This window comes from Melospiza georgiana, chromosome 1 (genome assembly GCF_028018845.1).
Source record: "Melospiza georgiana isolate bMelGeo1 chromosome 1, bMelGeo1.pri, whole genome shotgun sequence".
Lineage (NCBI taxonomy): Eukaryota > Metazoa > Chordata > Aves > Passeriformes > Passerellidae > Melospiza > Melospiza georgiana.
In genome coordinates, this window is record NC_080430.1 from 14,313,706 (window position 1) to 14,333,236 (window position 19,531).

Below are 19,531 nucleotides of genomic sequence, written 5' to 3' on the forward strand. Positions count from 1 at the left end.
GGTCTCTGGACCAGTGTTGTTTTGAGAGGATGAAAATACTGCAGAGGTGATCCTGGCTTTTTGCTTTGTATCCTGTCTGTATTTCTACCCGAGAGCAAATTCTTCTGCTGAGAATTCAGACCTGTAGTTGGTGCTGAGTGAGGAACCCACAACTCTTTGCAAAGAATAGCCTTAGAAAGACGGGAATGTTATGTCAGACATTCTTTCCACAATCAAGAAGGTAATCCCAGCACTAGTGAGAAATTAAACACTTCTCTGGGAGATGAGTCTAGTCACCAGTAGTAAAATTTTATAAAATTTTTAACATTCTGTCAGTTTATGATCAGACTGCTTCCAAATGAAATTATGATGTTCATTTTGAAATATGTTTAATTAAATTGCAGGAATGGATTTCTTCTCCCCCTTACCTTAAAGCTACTGGAACTGTTTTCTTCTGAAACAGCAACTGACGCATCAGATCTGTCACTTTCCTGTTTGTACAAAATAGATCTTTTACCATTGTAACTGCCCTTTTTATTCACCTAAAACTACTTTGTCTTCAGCTCAGAGCTGGCTGAGCTTTTGAGGGTAATGAGACTTCAGAAGGCATGTTCAGCATCATGTTCAAGAAAAAAGGAGAACTCAAACTTGTTGAGAGAGCTTCTGATTTATCGAAGAAGCCTAAGAATTTGTGAATTACACAAATTAGTGGGTAATTTTTAAATGTTATTATCACTTGGTATGATTTGATCATTGTCAAATGATCAGAGATGACAGCTATAGAAGGAAGAAAATGTTTTCTACCCTTCTAAAAATTTACCCTTTTTAAAATCTAGAAGAGATTAAGGTGAACATAACTCAAAAAACCTAAACATTGCAAAGTAAATCTCCTAGCTTTGTGCAGGATGACTCCTCTGTTTTCTAAAATATGGAAATTTCTTCTGTTTTCTGTTTGTTGTGATTCTACCTGTGTGTGTGTCCAGTCTTTCCTGTATTACTAGAATAAATCAGAAGAGCCTACAATATGTTTGCAGAGTTCACTCATTATTATAATGCAGTTCTACTAAGAACTGAAAACATTCTAGCAGCAGGGAGATATTAAGATCTTATATGTATTTTTATCAACAGGAGAATGGAAATGAATGGAGTGGCGAGAACTAAATCAGTTAAGTGTGTAAAAAAGAAAAAAAATTAAAATCAGTTCAGTCACAGAAGTCATATTTAGTTTTGTCCTCGGTTGGATGTCTCCATTTATTTCCCAGTGTTGTGAACATCTAATTTATACATAATAAGCACAGTAGTTTATGCAGCTGAATCATCCAGGGAAGACCAGCTATGGGGCATGAATTGCCAACTGAAGCAGAGAAATGGTACAAGGAAAATTGCACCCAAAAGCTGCCTCATGCAAAGCTGCACAGAGCAGCACAGTAAAGCACAGCTCAGTTGAGGCCCCTTCTTTCTACAGAAACAAGTAATTAGAATTTTCTTCCTCTAATATCTGGGCTCAGTGTGGATTTGTGATGATCTGCAGGATTTGGTAAAGACTTTCTGGAGGTTTGACAGCAGAAAATGTCACAGTCCAAATTTATATCCTGTGTGCATTTGTAGTGTGAAAATTTCAACTTCTGTTTTTTCCATGGGGGTTTGAAGTGCTGTGTGAACCAGACATCTGTAATGATGCTGTAATCAGGCAATGGGGATTAAGCTTATTAATAATGAAATATTGTCCTGGGAGTGCACTCATGTTCTGATATTACTTTAGAAATTTTAGCAGACAAAACCTGTACTCAAAGAGAAGTATTCAGCACTGATCCTTATAATAAGAAAAAGATAATTTCCGTAAAAAGCTGAGATGTGACTTAAAAAAGACCTTATTCAGATCATCTTCACATATTGCAGGGAATTAAAGAGCTCTATGAATGTTTGAAGCATCATTAAAATTGGGAGGTCTCCTAAGTAAAATATGGATGTTATGAGATCTAGTATTTTTTTGTCTCTATGTTACAGCACAGATAAATTTTATATTTGCCTGAAAGTGGATGAAGACTTTCAAATTCAAATGTCAGCTGTCTTGAATGCTGCAGAAGGAAGGGAAGTTGTCTCAAAATAATTAGCCTAGAGAAACTGATCCATATTTCCTGAACAATAAGATCTGCATGCCCTTACTATGTATACAGGAGCACATAGATATGTTCAAGATAAAGATTTTAAAAGCTTGTGTCATGCCCAGTCATGTCACCTGTGTCAGTTTACTTCCTAGCATGATTTCTGTCTTGATAATAAAATACATTGTAATTATAAATATTGTAGTATATATAATTATATACTACTATATATATTGTAGTATATGCAATATATATTTTATTATATATTGTAGTATATATAATAAAATATAAAATAAATACATTTTAATCAAATGCAATTGTGCAGATCTCAGAAATCTGTATGTTGAGTAGTGATTACTATATTTGACTCCTGCTTTCTTTTCATGTGTGAATATTAATCTGGTCTAGGAAAGTAGGTTTAGCAATTAAACATGGGCAAAAGAAATTAATTATTTGCAGAAATTAAGTAGTATTGTGGTGAGTTGACCTTGGATAAGATGCTCACCAAACAGCTCTATCACTCACCCTCCTCAGCTGGACAAGGGAAGCAAAACACAGCAAAAGCTGTGTTGAGATAAGACTAGGGAGAGATCACTCGCCAGTCACTGTCACAGGTGAAACCAGCTTGACTTGGGGAAATTAATTTAATTTTTGTCAATCAAATCAGAGTAGGGTAATGAGAAATAAAACCAAATCTTAAAACATTCCCCTGACAGCTCCCTTCCTCCTGGATTCATCTTTACTTCATGAGTTCTCTACCTCCTCCTCCCAGCAGTGCACAGGGATGGCAATGGGAACTGCAGTCTGTTCATTGCACGCTGTCTCTGCCACTCCTTTCTCCTCAGAGGGAGGATTCCTCACAGTCTTGTGTTGCTGCAGAGTGGGGTCCTTCCTATGGGAGAAAGTCCTTCCAAGGTGAACCTTACCCACAGCTGCAGGTCTCTAGGAGCTGTTTCAGTGTGGGTCCCTTCCATGGGGTCAGTCCTTCAGGAATGAGGTTGCTCCATTGTCAGTCCCCCACAGGGTCACAGATCCCACCAGCAAACCTGCTCCAGCATGGGCTCCTCTCCATGGGGCCACAGGTCCCTGCCTGGAGCCTTCTCCAGTGCTTCCCACAGGGAACAGCCTCCTTTGGGCATCTCCCTGCTCTGGTGTGGAGTCCTGCACAGGTTGCAGGTGGATCTCTGCTCCACCATGGACCTACATGGACTGCAGTGGGACAGCTGCCTCTCCATCATCTTCTCTGTGGTCTGCAGGGAAATCTCTGCTCCAGCAGCTGGAGCATCTCTTCCCTTTTCTTCTGCACTGACCTTGGGGTCTGCAGAGCTCTCTTGCTCACTCATCTCTCTGGCTGCTGTTGCAGTTTTGTTTTTTTTCAATCTGAAATACATTAACACCTCAAATGGTTCAGTAGTTGTGTGTCTGTAACACAGTTTGTTTTAAGCTTCCCAGGGCTTGTAGCTGGCAACTGTTTCATAAAAGTTTGGTTTCTGTCCCCATGGCATTTTACAAAGGTGCATTCTGTGTTTGCTTTTAGGCACCTACCTGATACTGCTGAGTCCTAACTGCAAGTTGCCTTTGCAGGTCATTTTAAATGTAGGTTTGGCCTGTGTATGCCCAGCAAGGTGCCTTGGCAGCCTCTGAGAAGTTTCAAATGCAAGCTGTGGGTGCTGACACTGTGTTGGGGGCTCTCCACTGGATGGCCAGCTATTTTCATGCTGCACTAAGTGTCCTGAATAGACTTGATGTGTAATGTTGAGTGGGCAGTGGCAGGTTTTTGTAGGGTTTCAGGAGTTGTTGGTAACATTGCATAGATTGTATCTAAGAGAGGATCACAAAGGAGCTTTCTGTGTGGTAGGAGAGGCTTCTATTTGTCCTCAGCTTGTGAATCCTGGAACTGATTGCATACCCAATTTCTCTGAAATACAGACAAGTCTCATTTGCTGTATTGACTGGACTTCTGCTCTGGATTTCTCAAGGTCATTTTAAGTGCCTCTCTTTTGCTTCAGTCTGTCTTGGCCAAGTGTAGTCAGTCACCTGGATGTAGATCAGGACCTCGGAAGTGGCAGCCTGGGTTTGCTCCCTTCCTGCAGGACAAACGGTGGTACCCAGCGAGAGCCAACAGAAGAGCTGTTGGCTGAAAACAGCCTGAGGTCCCCAGAACAGGAGAAATGAGGCCACTGAGCTCCAGTCCTGTCACCTGCCAGTGTCCACAGGTGGGGCACACTGCCAGTGTCCACCAGTGAGCTGACAGAGCCCCATGCCCAGCAGCATCGGCTGACTGTCGCTGTTGAAAGAGCTGAAAAGGAAAAAGGAAGGATCATTGGTGAGATCCAGATTGACAAGGGAGAAGACAGTGATAGGATATCAGATATGCTTTGTTCTGATTCCTTGTCACTCAGCTCATCTGAAATAGAAAGTCAGAAATATGGCAATGACTTGGAAGTCATCAGAATAGCAAGTTGCAGGGAGTGCCTGCTGAGCCACCTGTGCCCAGACTCAGTGCTTCAGCTACAGCTTTCTTGTAGATATTTTGTTTTCTTTTTTTGTCATGAAGCAATTCTTTCATCTTATATGTATTTTCATGGATTGTATCAGTGAGGTATACATACATTCTGCTTGGTGTAATATAAAATGTGCATTTTAACCAGTAATGTATATTCTTTATGCAGGTACAGAAGGCTTGGGATTTAGCATTACTTCAAGAGATGTCCCAATTGGTGGCTCTGCTCCAATTTATGTGAAAAACATCCTTCCAAGAGGTGCAGCTATTCAAGATGGGAGATTAAAAGCTGGAGACCGATTAATTGAGGTGAGGAAATATTACATGTTCCTTGTCTGTGTTTTGCCATGAGCCCACATACTACATTACTTCCAGAGGCTTATAGTATTTTATGTTACAGGAGATTTATTGCCTCTTTTTCCTTTTTTTGGCTTTATATTCTTAGGTAAGAGATCAAGGTGCTGGGCATTTTCAGTACATAATTGTTTGAAGAGCTTAACCCAGATACACTATAAAAACATAAGTTTACATATCCTTAGGTGAATATAGTTTCATAGTCTTGCATTGCTGTTTAGGAATATATTGAAGCAAAGTGATTGTTACCTAGTGAGTAGAATTAAATCAGCGTGGAGTGACGGACCAGAAATTATTGAAGATGTTGCCAAGGATGGGAGGCAATACCCTGAAAAGGTTTAGTGAATTAACTGAAAGAGACATAAGAGGAGAGGAGTCCTACAGAGAATCAAGGCCACTTCCCTCCTGAAGTAAGGATGTCCTCAAGGGAACTAAATTTCTCTTAGATAGGTGCCCCACAGAGAGCTTTCAGCAAATCTAGCTGGAGTGATACGTTACCACCCACAGCTCTTCATTACTGTCCCTAAGCCAAATGACACCGGAGGTACAGCTGAGTCTGTAACTGCCTCTCAGGGCTCTAACTTCACTTCACTGCAAAATTGGCCAAGTCAGCTTGAATTGTTGCTGGAGGATAGCCCCCTGTAATTACTGTAATTCAAGGTAACCCAGATGACTTGGGCAGAAGGGGGTTGAGACGCATTTAAGGTGACAGCCATGGCATCTCAACTGTGTGAGCTGTGCTCTCTTATGAGGGAAAGGAAAAAGATGGTTTGCTGACTTCTGAGCATCGTGCTCCCTTGCTTTACACTGTTAGTTGTTTTGCCTTCATTTCCAAAATGTTTCTGAGCAGGCAAGCCTGAGATTAGTTGATCTTTCTCTGGCTTCTCCCTTACTGAAGTTAGCTTGTGCAGTGGGGAATTCTGCACGTACTCCATGTCTGCCTGTCCTGAGCAGTGGCATGTGGAGGCCACTGAACAGAGGCAAGAGTAGCAACCCCAAGGTTATACAGAGAAAGAATTGCTTTCTACTTTTGTCACAATTCGTTGTGCTAAATATGTTTGGAAGGTATGTATAACATCAAGACAGCTGGAAACAGGACCAGTTTGGGATCATATATTGATTTTGCCAAAAGATATTTATGCAGAGGTTCTTGTAAGAAATGCCAGTAAATGGGATTAGTTGGCTTTAGTGTGTACTGGACTACACCATAGCTGCTGAAATGGAGGGAACTACAAATTTTTGGCTTGTTATTTATATTTGTATGGCAAGGATGACCATTTAATTAGTTCTATTAAATGAAAGCTGTAATGTGAGCTAATAAGCAGATTGCTCCAGTGAGAGTTTCTTAATACTGTCCCATATGATTCACATGACTTTTTGCTGTGTGTGTCTGCTGGGTTCCCTGTTTTGGAGTCTTACTGATGTCTCCCATTTCCTTTGTTGCAGGTAAACGGAGTTGATTTAACAGGCAAAACTCAAGAGGAAGTTGTGTCCTTGCTGCGAAGTACCAAGATGGGAGGAACCGTTGCCCTTTTGATTTTTCGACAGGAAGAAACTTTCCATCCAAGGGAACTGGTGCGTAAAATAGAGAGCAGCTAGGAGATTTAGATGAGTGTGAGCAAAAGATTTGATCTTGTCTCCTGCTAGTAAACATGCATGGCCAGCACTGAATATAAGAAAAAGGAAAGAAAAGCCATTTTGCTTTATTTAGAGCATTTTACATGCATGTTTTTTTATTTTCTTCAAGATCTGCTATTGGAATTAAGTATTTGTTGATAATGTATAAGTGAGAGCTTTATTTGGAGTGAAAATGTTTATTATAGGAAAAGCTATTGCATAGACTTTATTTGGATGCATGCAGACAAGTAGATTATTTCATATCTTTCATAAGGACAAATCTGTGTTTGAAAGCCTGCCATTTGTCCTACTACCTGCTCCCTAATACGTTCTCAAACATATAGTATTATGCCAAAATAGGATATGTAAATACCTTTCTATCAAAAAGTGGAAAATATAAATAGTAGTAGCCTTTTTTGAATATAAATGCAATCTCTGTGGAATGGAAACCCTGCAGTTATTAATTTAGCAGGGCAATTCAGAAGATGTTTCTAAGGAATTTACATTAAATAGGAATAAAATGATGTTTCATACTGTACCTGCTCCACTTGCATAGTGTATATTGATATTTCTCTGATAATTACTCAAGATAGCTTCTGTTATGAAAAGGTAGACTCTGAATGGTAGCAGTCTCACTTTGTTCTGTATTCAATTAAACTGCTGAAGTTATTTATTATTTGTATTATTGTGGCTATAAACAACTCTAAAATAACTTACTTGGCTGCATTATTGTGAGAAGATAGACAAATATAAGTATGATGAATTAATAACTTCATTTTTTTTAATGGATTTGTGTTATTTTGAATGCAAAGAAAAGGAATTTTTGTTTAGCCATTTCAAGATACTAAACATTAGCTTTTTACTTTACAAAACTGCCATTAAACCTAGGAAGTCCAAGTGGCAGGGAAGGTTGCAAGTTAACCAACTTTCACCTTAAAATTCTTGAAACATGCCTTCAAGTACTGAAGTGAAAGCTGTCATAAAGTGAAGAGAAATAAAAATTTGAAATCCTATTACACCCTACCTTATCACTGTAACAGTGAAAGCAATCTGTTTATAAGTTCCTGTGGTACAATTTTCATGGCACGGATATCTTTCATAAAGGTGAATGAAAATGCTTTTTGAGATTTCTAAATAAACTTAGAAGTAAGAAAAATATCTTAATTTTGTGTATATCATTTCTGTGGTAAAATGAGGACGTTTTTATGCATAAATTGACATGAGATTTTGTTTAAATAATTGTAAACAAATATATGGTGTAAGTAATGCAGAGATTTAATAGCAATACAATATCTAGTTTTAAAATAACAGCAAGCCAGCCCCTTTGAAGGAGTCCAAGCTCAGCAGCCTCCCTGCTGTGGCTCAGGCAGCACTCTCTCAACTACTTTGGCAAAGTCCAGTGCAGGGAAGCCTGAGCTTGCTGTGGCTGTGTCAGGTGGGCTTTGCAAGGTGTAATGAGATCAGATCTGAGCTGGTGTGTTTTTCTGCAGCTCCAGTTGAACAAATGCTATTGTGAGGATCTGACAGTACACATGTGTGATGATCCTCTGTTGCATAAGGATTTGTTAGTTTGCATTCTGGTGTAAGGAACTCTTAGGTATGCACTGCTGACTGCTGTCAAAGAGCAGGAGCAGAATTACTGGGGAGGGTGTTGAACTAAAAGTCGTCATAAAGTTATAAAGTTTGTTCTTTCTGCTCTGGTAAGAAATAATCCTTTAGAAAAAATAAAGCAAGTCTTTTCAACCAGCTCCTCTCACTGACTTTTACTGGCTTATTGAAAAAAAACCCCAAAACAAGTAAAGAACCAACCAACCAAACAAAAAAGAAAAAAAAAAAAAAAAAAAAAAAAAAAAAAAAAAAAAAAAAAAGAAAGAAAGAACATTAATTTTGAGGTAGGAAGGAGAATGAGCTGAAATCATGTCTATTCATCTTTTTCACATGCAGACCTTCTCTGGCCACTTAGGAACAATTTGTCTTTGCATCCTTTCCCTATTTCTCTCATATTTTCTACATTTGTGTGCTTTAAAATATTAACTGAATGAGATGTGTCCCAGAAATCATATGTAGAAAATCATGTTATTTGATGTTATCCATCTTATTAAGGGCAGGCCTTGCTGTTGCATACAGAGAACACTCAATATTAAAACCATTTTATATTTGTCAATGTTTGTATAGATAGTAACCCAAATAAAACAGGTGTTGAGATTTTATGTTTTGGGTTATGGCTTGAATGACTTTTGAAACAAAATTAAACATCTTAGGGTTTTATTTTAAGTAAAATGGAGATAATAAACTTTAGGAAATTTAAGGAGTTTAACATTGCTGTTATTATGAAAATGTTTAGCTAAAACGTAGGGGATTTTTAAGCTGAGCCTGTCTAGGTTGGTATGGGATCTCTGAAACTTGTGTGCATCAGGTCAGGTGTGTGTGTGTGATGATCCAGTGCAGCAGAGCATGATAAAAGTAGGGAAAATGTGGAAGCAGGGAATAAAATCAAGTTGGCAGAAGTCAGCTTTTGTAATTAGTGAGATCTGGAAGAATGACCATGTTTCTCCAGAATATTGGGCATTTTATTCCTTCCACAGTTACCTAATGCAAGATAGGTATTAGGGATTGTCCACGCAGACATGAGCTAGAGCCACATCATCTCTTAACACCCTTCCCTCCCTGCCCCTCTTTTTACAAAAGGGCCAAGGATTATTCTGGTTAAGGAGAGCTCCTGGAGCTCTGTGGTTACCTCACACAACTTGTGAAGAATTTGCTTAGAGCTGCTGCTGACTGTGTGAATCCTCTGAAGGACTGACTTAGGTTATTTAGCTTTTGAGCTGTGTTCTCAGTGCCAGCAGATACTGGCTGGCAACATCAGTCTTCAGTACCCTAAAAATTAATGTGCCCATTGGTACACGTGGGACCTTTACATTTGCCTTGTAGCTGTCTTCAGTTTTTTCCTTACTGGCTGTTGGCTTCAGGTTGAAGCTTACTGGATGTTTGTGTTACTGCTTTGACACTACATTTTTGTGCTTTATCATTTGATTCTCCTGCAGAACAGCCTAAAACAAAAATGTCCAATAAACCATAGCATTTCATTAGGGCCCAGCAGAATGGAAAGAAATAGCTGATTAGTCCAAAATTTTTCAGCCAACCAGTATTAAGGTGTCTCCTAAGTTCTCAAATGGGTTTTAATATAGGTGGGTGTGGGCTTGGAAGAGCCATAGTTCCTTATATGTGTTTCCAGAATTGTTGTGGGATGCATTTTCCAAGGATGTGTGTTTACCTTATGTGCCCTGAAACACAGGTGAGGAATGGACAGTACAGGAGGGTCCCTTCTCTGGTGAACTGAATGCATCCTCATATCCTGGGATATGCAGAGCTGCAGTTCTAGTCCATCCAAGTATGCTCAAAAGGGGAATTCCTTGCTAATGACAGTGGATTTTTAAAAAAATAGGTGGAAGGGTTCATCTAGATTGCTGAGGTCATTCTCTGAAAACTTCAAAGTAGAAGGGAAAAGCCAGGGTGGAGCTTCCCTGAATGAAAATGTTCCACCAGCCAGTAAATGGTGCAAGCAGTTGTGGTTCTTCCTTGGCCACCAGTCAGCACCCTCACAGCCAGGGAGAGTCAGGTGCATGTACCATAAGGAGCCTGGAATTATTTCTGTTCGCTTCTCATGTAGTGGTTGTTTAGACAAATTTCAGTCAGAGGTGTGATGAACACCATTTTTTATTGCCACTTCACTTCAGAATTAGAGCTCTTTGTTTATCCCCTTGCTATTAGATAGTATGTGTCATATGTAGTTGTGTTCTTATTTATTTTTTTTACTTCCTTTAGAATGCAGAACAAAGCCAGTCACAAATTCCAAAGGAAACGGTAAGAGCTTTGTCTTTTCCATACTGGAAGACTCCCAAATGTTTTTAAATTGATATGGCACTTCTCCATCAAAGTTTTACAGATCCTTCTTTCACCTTATATGCTGTAGATGGCTCTCTGTAGCTTTACATTTTAAATGCATTTTTAATGTAATTTCAAATACTGTTTGAAAATTATACACAATTCTTGCTGAATATGTTCAAGTGCTATTTGAAATTACATCTCTTCTATACAGCCAAAGGCTGAAAGTTAAATGATGAGTGAACTTTAGCTTGAGTTACATATTGAAGCTAATTGTTTAAATCATGATTATATGACAGAAATCTGAGATACAAACACAGAAATTAATCAACTAAGCTTTAAGTCTTAATTGTATCTTCATAGCAAAGGATTGTTATCTATTTGTAAGAAACTATATGGAAGTAATATTAAGTGTAACCTTTTGAGGGCTGCACAGGATCTGTGTGTGGTATTCCAGGGAGGCTCTAGATTGAGGCTGTGTAATGTTAATATATCTCATTTTAGTCAAGGGAAAATGATCAGTCCAATATACAATATACTAATACATCTAACAACTTTGTCTAAAATAAAAGGTATATTTTATTAAATACCTGCAGAGAATATAACAATAATATATTACCTTAAAGATATACTGGATCTTAGTTCAAAACATACTTCAAGAAACTCCATTCAGTTAGGTACCTATTTTAAAATTCAGTAATGAATTAGGTTATAGAGAAATTGAGAAGATTCCTGTTGGGACTTGAAATGAGTTAGGCTGCTGAAAAACAAAAAGGGCTTGTCTAGATAATTCAGAGTATCTTACCAGCAAGGGCAAGATGGTGTCTGGAATAAAAAGAAAGTCAGGACTAGGTAAAGATACGTAAGAGTCAACTCAGTGAGGTAATCAAGGATATGTTGGTTGATACTATTAATTTTTCAGGCCAATGGAAGCTAACTGTAAAAATGGGAATTTGAGAATAATGTTGGCAATATTCACTTCTATCCTTCTGGCTTTTAGTGTCCTTCTCTCTGAAACTCATCTGCTTAAGGGCTCTCCAAAACTGTGGGTGTATCACTGTTTCAGACATGCCTTGCAGTATCTCTTTACTGCATCTCATTAGAGGATGTGTTTTTATCTCGATAGTTTCTTACCACGTACTGCTGATATGTAAGGAGATCAAAGATCAAACCCCAGGATAGTATTTCTATCTGTAATTGAATACCATTGAGAATTGAATACCATAATTTGTGGGTGCAGCCTTATAAAAGTATCCTGGTTTTAGGAGTTGAAATTCCACCTCGAAAGCTCATTAAGATAAAGCAGATTGCCTACAAGGTGTTTATAGAAATCAATTGCTCATCTGTTGCAAAGTTAATGTTTTGTAGCAAATTCCGTGGTGAAACCCCTTCTTTGGCATTCTTGGAACCAACACTAACTACATCTAAGAAAAGAGCAAAATAAAATAGGTATCTCCCATTTGTTCTCTTTAGATGTGGGGTAGAAAATGCTTGTTAATCAGGAGATTATGCAGGAGGCACAGGGAGTGTATGAGTAGCTAGGGATTTCTGAGAAAACCAGCTAGAAAGCCATAGCAAGCCTTGAAAATATGGAAGTGAATTGGAAAACATATAAAGACTGAGTAACATATGGTTTCTGAGGGAATGAGCTAGAAACCTGATCAACACAAAAAAAATTGCCTAATGTCTTGGGTTTTTCATTCTTTATGCATTGGGATTTTTTGTTGTTTATTTAAAGGCTCAGAACAACTCTGATACTAGGAACGAGGTCTCTTTATATTTACCGACTCCAGTAGGTGAATAAAAAAAGGTATTAATTGTGGGAGGTTTTGGTGGGTATTTGTAATGCACTTATGTCCCTTGTTCCAATCTCCTTAGCTTTGGATAAGTGTGATACTTCAATTTTACAGACCTAATTTTCCTGAGCTGCACTTTCATAATACAGTCACGCATTCTTTATTATTATTTTTGAAAGTATTTCTCTTTGCTTTCCTTTATTCTCCTTGGTTCTGCTTCAATACCTATTTATTTCTCCTCTGTCTCCTTTTCAGGTCTTGGAGATTTCTAATCTCACAATTTCTATTTCTGTGCCTGCTCTGATCTTTGTGCTGTTAGCAGTGAGGTTTTAGTCTCCAAGTGTCAAGGACTTGATAGTCAAAAGCAAAGCAAAAAAAACAAAACCAACAAAAGACCATGATGAAGGCAGCGGAGCTACAGAAATGAGAGAGGTGGAATGCAAGTCTGTTTTGCATTTAAAGGCGAATTGTGAGGTTTCTTTTTGTTGTTGTTGTTATGTCTTTGTGGAGAAATAGAAGGAAAATGCACCTTTGAAATTAAAAAAAAACAAAAATGAAAAAAAACTCCCTTGAAAGTAGAAGGCCTGAAATAAAATAGCAAAATATCAAGCCTAACTTATCATTCTTTACTCAGGGTTACCTTCATGTTACTGTTACTTTGAAATTACTTTGCATTAATATTGTGGCACTTGGATGCAGTAGTTAGTCCTCAGAGAGGTAATAAAAGAAAATCTTGAAGGTAATTTTTTTCCTAATTTGTGGCCTGAAATCCTTGACAGAGTTATTCCTTACAACCCCTATAAGAAAGCGTATGAATTCAGTTTTTTTATGCCCCATCACAGAATACCGATTCGCAATCTTAAACTTCCATATAAAATTTTGTAATTTGAGAGGCTCACACAATTTAACCTCTGCTCTCCAGTTTTACATAAGAAATGCAAATTGCTGATGCAACTTCAGCCTCCATTCAGTAACTGTGCCCTGGTGAAAACAGTTTTCACCTTCTGCATTGCTCAGCTTCTTCATGAAACGAGCAATCTCCTGTATCTTGGTTGAAAGGTTGTTTCACCCAGCTATGAGTTTGTGCCATTTGTGTAGCTGATGGCAGCATAGAACAGATGCACCTATTGCTAAACAGGGTGATTATTTGGAATGTAGAAGATTGCCTGTAATATGAAAAAATGAGTAATTTATCATTATTACATTTCTGTTTCTAAGCGTAATTATCCTAATCCTGTTACAGTGCATTGAAATGAACTGTTAATTATGCTATGTAAAACATCTGCCAATTAATTTTTCCTCATACTCTTTGAAGGTTGATAGTATTTCAGTAATATTTTGCTTTTACAATTGTCATTCACTGCTAGTTTTCTGAATTCAGAACCAGCAAGTTAACTTTCATATAAGCATAATGCTAGAAAAATAATAATTATCATATGAGTAAGTATTTTCTAAGGAATGTTGTTTATTGGTAAGAAGAGATTCAGAGTTAGAATTCAGGGTTTCATTTCATGATCATTGCACTCAGAAGCATGGAGAAGCTTCAGTGTTCTGTTCTCATTTGTTTTTCTGTCAAATTGCTGTAAGTGAGCAGAATGTTATGAATTTAAGTGAGTGCTGGATTGTTAACAGTGACATAACAAGAGTGGTTGGTGTGTTGGAACAATATATAAATGATTAGCTGCATCGATAGAAATTGCAAATGGGATTGCTTTTTATTTTCTTCTGAACTCAAACATTTGATATTCCAGTTATTGCCTAAATTTCATTTTGATCACTGTGTTTTTTCAGATCCAATTGCTGTTCTTGCCATATTCTTCTGTGTGTGATTCTGAGTAAATTAGCTAACTGCCCTTTTTATGCAAGAATTCATTGCCTGTAGGAAAGGCGTGATGGTGGTCAGAGGCATTTTGTAAGAACTAATGATTAGTTACTTTTGTACACTTGGTGCTCATAAGTTTTCATATTGTGAGTATGGGAGGCAATATTAGCAAATGCCTAGAAATAAATGATTTGTCTTATTAGATAGAAAATTATTGTGGAAAAATAGCAGTCAGTGTTGAGCTTTAAGAGGATGTATTCTAAGTGCATGTGTGTTTGTCTTTTGCTCAGAAGCTGTTTGTATTCTTTCAAGATGCCTAGTCACTGGGGATGCATCCAGAGATACTTTTAAAAGCTGTAATAAGTTCTCAATACTTCCTGTTTAGCACCTATATAGACCTTTAGCTTGGTGATCCAAATGTCTGAACATTGAGCCAAGATCATAGATGGACAATGTCAGACTATACCCCCAGCAGTGCTGTTATCAATAGGTACAGAATGATTTTATTCAAAGAGGATATGTCTGACTGATGATTAAGCTGATGTTGTTATTTCCTCCATGGTGCTTAGGAATGCTGCAGATATATTTTCGTACCTTTTTATCTTCTAATGGTGTGAGGCACAAGGGTGATTACAATGTTTTAAAAGCATTTTTACTGCAATTTTGAGTGGTTTCAGCTAATAACTTTCATCAAGTTTTACATCACTGCCCATATGTAAGAAGTAGGTGGTGAATGTGTGATTTCTGCAAGGCACTGTTGTGATTTCAATCTTTTACCATAGGAGATACTCCAGTATTAAATAGCATGTTCTGGCACATTTATGACTGGAGATAAGACATTAATTCCTACTGAATAATTAATATAACAGTTAAGTGGCTGTGATCATGAATGCTTTTTGACCAGTCTGAATTTCCTGGAACGTTCAGTGATAAGGAACATAAACTTCTGCATAATGCAGTACTTAGAACTGACCCTCAGGCTCAGTTTTGACTGTTAGCAGCTGGTGATTTACCTGGGATGTGGTGTGGCACTTTGTGCAGCACCATAGGGAGCTGTGGCTGCCTTTGGAGCTCTGACATTGAAGTCACTTGCTGAAAAATTCCCAGTTTCATGGAAGACAACAAACATGTCCCTCCACTGTGACAGGGCTTAGTGCCACCATTGCAGAGTCATCCAGAAGCCACACTCGTGTGTACAAACTTGTTTATTTGGAGCAAACCTTGTTTTACTGCATCATTGCCTTTAGACTCCTGGTGTTGATTGTCCCTTGATATTAAATGCAGGGAAAACAGTGAGGTGAAATGGTTTGCCATGGTTGCCTGAAAGTTTGCAGCAGAAATAGGAGTGAGACACAGATCCCTCTGAGGTGCTCCATACTGGCATTACTTCACGAGGAATGTGTTTCCTGCCCTGGATTTAAACATGGGCATTATTTCTTTTTCAACTTGTTCTTCCTGTCTGTCTTTTCCAGACTCTATCTCTTTCTTTAGTCTCTCAAGTCTTGTAAATCCGACAGGCCAGTGAGAGGATTTTTAGGGAGCTCTGTCATTAGTGTGTTGGGCATTGAAGTTTTCCTTGAAGAAGGGATAGTGCAGAGAGCTGTAGCTTTATAGGCTTCTTTGGCAGAACAGACACCTACTGTGTACCTAATCCATTGGTTTTCACTTCTCTAGGATAAGCAAAGTGTAAAGAAACGGGGTTAGCATTACAATCACATGGCTTTGTTTCAGGACAGACAGTAGGGACACAAAGTTTGAATAGTGCAGCAGTTTTGAACAGAGTATGTTGGCCTGAATAAAGTACAGTGATTATGGTACCTGCACAGACTGGCCCCTGTGAGAAGTTCTGAGATTAAGAACCAACAGAATGTAATTTTAATGGTGTGATCAATTTTTGAAATGTAGAATCTTATTTGATTAAACCAGTTTCTATGACAGCCCAGATCAGAGTGTTGGCATTAGGCAGAGTAATGTAAGAATCGACAAGCAATGGACTTGTTATAGGGAGAAGTAACAAACATGTGGATGTACTTAAACATGGACTTTTGCAGAGCTTTGATTTCCATTCTAAATGAAAATCACATGCTAGAATTTTTATGCTTTGGAAAAGCATTTAATTTTTTTCTAAATCATATCTTAATCCATCCAAACCTTTAAACTGAAGTTATTTTTGCATATGGAACATCTTTTTTGATATTAAATTAAATCCTTAAAATGGACAAAACAGGAAATGCAGTGGGGCTGTTCTACAGTACTTTCATGAGATAGCATTTTTGCCTATAAATACTTACCAAAGTTAATCCACGTCTAATACACAAAAACCTCTTCCTTGATGGGATTAAGATTAAAGCAGAGCACATTTCCCATAAAATCTCAGAATTCAGATCTAGTTTTTGATATTTAGCAGCTGCTGTTTGATTTGAATGAATGCAATCTTTGCCAGATGTGACATATTAACTTTGCTCATATGAATAATGAGTCTCTGTATATGAGCAAATAAGATTCATTAGTGTTTATCTAACATATGACAGATATTAAAATTCTTAGTCTAGGAAGAGATAGAAAAAGAAAGCAAGCATAAGAATTCTGGTTGTTTAGTTGGCTTAAGCCCTGTATAATTTTATAACCAGGTAAGTAGACACTTTAGGTCCTCAAAACCTATAATGCAACACAGCCATTTGATAAAAAAAAGATAAATAGCCTTATATTTCAGGAGAAAACTGGGTTGGAGTGTGCATGCCACTACTGGATCAGAAGGCAGGATTTTCTCAGCTGGTGGAATTGCTCTAGTTCTATTTCTCTTTAATGCCAGCCCATGGTGGGATGCACCAGCTCTCAGTTACTCCTCCCAAGGAGTCCCTCAGCTGTTGTTGGAGAGGTGTGTTTGAGGCCACCTACATTGCTCTGTTTTCAGTACCTCCAGCAGTAATACATTAGATTTTTTTGAGTCCTAAACATCACCCCCCACAAAACTGTTGTTGACCAAAGAAGCTGTTTTGTTTCCTTAGAGCTGTTTGTTCCATGTGTTCTACATTTGTGTAGGTGATGGCATAGGATGAGAGTGAGTCATCATTTTTTTGTGTACCTCAGTTTAGAGGGTGGCCTGATAAGACAGCAGTATCACCCACTTCACTTGAAGGGCAAAACAGTTTGAGTCATCCCTGATGTTAAGAATGTATTTGCACAACAGCTAAGTGAAATCTCCTCTCTTGCATATGTACTGCTTCATTCTATTTTGTTACCATAATACAGAGACAAGTTTTATTGGTTTCCCAAACTATAGGGCTTATGATTCCTCAGTATTGTGGGTACCTTATCAGAAATAATTAAATAATGGATGTTGTATTAAAATCTTCTAAAGACTGAAAATATCTTGGAAAAAACTGTTATGTTAGGTCAGAATTCCCCATTATTGGAACCCAATGACTAAACCTGGGATTTTGAGATTTCAAGTAGTTTTACAGCCTGCGCTTCCTAGAGAGCTCTCACATCCACCAAACTCATATTGTGAGAACTTGAGGTTTTCCATCTGGATAAATTGTAAAGAGAGAAAACACATTTGTGTGACAAAAGGTTGATAGATGAACAAAATAGTATTTAAACATTGGCTAACAGGGCTGTAATGTTAGAAGGCTGGACACAACAGGACTTGAGACAGGTAAATTGAGTAGTGAATGGGGTCACTCAAGTTGTTAGGTAGTGTTTGTGCTATAGTTAATTGATCATATGAAAGTCATCATTGTGGTGCATATATATACACTTATAAGGGTGTGTTGTGTGTGTACATGCATATATTTGTGCATTCAAGAGCTTTCTGAAAGTTTTCATGCCGGTGTGTGCATATGTATTTAACTGCAGATGCAGAGCTTTACTGATTGCTCTGTGAAAGGGAACAGGAGCACATTTTTGTACACATAGTCACAAAGCAATGTGCAGACAAGTTTCAGTGACTGAAAAACTGCTGAGAAGGCAGCAGGTCTAAGCTTGCAAGAGAATGAACTTCACTGGAGAGAATGCTGCCAGACTTGCAGCAGCAGCGAGTCACTTAGGAAACCTGTCCTGACTTGACTGAAAATTGCTTCCCCCGTTAGGTGGGAGGAAGGTTTTCTCTGCTGTTCAGTTTCTGTTTTCACTCATCTCATGCTGCTCACTCACCAGCTGAACCCTGATGAGGTCCTGCAGAGGGAAGAAGTCCCAAACAATGGTGTGTGAAACATGAACCCCCAGCTGCTCCAGAGAGGCAGTTGTCCCACTCTGCTCCTCACTGGTGTGGCCTCACCTTGGAAATTGTGTGAAGTTTTGGGCACTGCAGGATAAGAAAATTCTGAAGCTATTAGAGAGTGTCCAAAGGAGAGCAATGAGGATGCTGAAGGGCCTTGAGGGGAAGCTGTGTGAGGAGCAGCTGAGATCACTTGGTCTGTTCAGCCTGGAGGAGACTGAGGGGAACCTCATTGTGATCTTCAACATCCTCCTGAGGGGAAGAGGAGGGACAGACGCTGATCTCTTCTCTCAATGATCTGTTACAGGACCCAAGGAAATGGCCTTAAGTTGTGTCTGGGGAGGTTTAGGCTGGATATCAGGAACAGGTTCTTCACCCAGAGGGTGGTTGGGCACTGGAACAGCTTCCCAGGGAAGTTGTAACAGCACCAAGCCTGACAGAGTCCCAGGAGTGTTTGGACAATGCCCCCAAGCACAGGGTGTGACTCTTGGGGTGTCCTGTACAGGGCCAGGATTTCAACTTAATCTTTCAGCGTTCCTTCCAGCTCAATATATTCTGTAATTCTGTGATAAAAGGATAAACAGGATTAGAGGCTGTTACTAGTATGATGAGAAAAGTAATGGCACTCTAACTGTTGAAGTCTATTTTAATGTTGTTTATAAAATTAAATCTGATTTTATGATCAGATCAGAACTTAGGTAGAGGATAATGTTATGTGGAAGAGAAAAACAATTCCCCCCCCTCTCCCCACTCCGTTTATCTTAGAGCTTGTTAAAATCTCTGTATATATCAAAACAGTGCCATAAGTTTGCTCTAGTCAGGGAGTTTATCTTTAAATTTACAATATGTTTATGTTGTATAAAAAAAGTGAAAAACTTATCTCAAGTGTTGTTTAGCATAAATTGATGCTAAATATGATTTTGAAGCCAAAAAAGTCACCTACATATTTTATCACCAATCAAATTTTTATTATAAATTACGTACTTGAGCAGCTTCATTCATCCAACTGAAGTCATTTCAGGTGACCTTTTCCTCAGCAGCCTCTGTCTGAACAGAATATTGTTCTGCTGTTAATTGTTTTGGACATAGTGTGTGAAAAATCTTAAGGGAGTTGGATTTTGTTGTTCAGGGTTCACAGTACATAATTTTGCTTGCATGTTTACTGCTGGCCTGTCAAAATATATGACGGAATAAATTTCTCCTACAGATCAACTAATCATGAAAATAGTGTTGAGGTGTTTGATTGACATA

General features: G+C 38.4%; 1 protein-coding gene across 11 annotated transcripts in view; it reads left to right on the plus strand.

The window, feature by feature from the left end:
* The window catches only part of PARD3 (par-3 family cell polarity regulator), a 442,650-nt gene that overhangs the window by 243,477 nt on the left and 179,642 nt on the right, over window positions 1-19,531 (plus strand). For 7 of the 11 annotated variants that reach the window (XM_058024007.1, XM_058024041.1, XM_058024016.1 and 4 more), the window contains 3 exons: window positions 4,757-4,896; window positions 6,388-6,516; window positions 10,384-10,422. In XM_058024007.1, the coding sequence (XP_057879990.1) occupies window positions 4,757-4,896; window positions 6,388-6,516; window positions 10,384-10,422 (308 nt within the window). The remainder of the gene's footprint in view (window positions 1-4,756; window positions 4,897-6,387; window positions 6,517-10,383; window positions 10,423-19,531) is intronic. The other 4 variants (XM_058024025.1, XM_058024081.1, XM_058024053.1 and 1 more) reach the window with 1 other exon arrangement.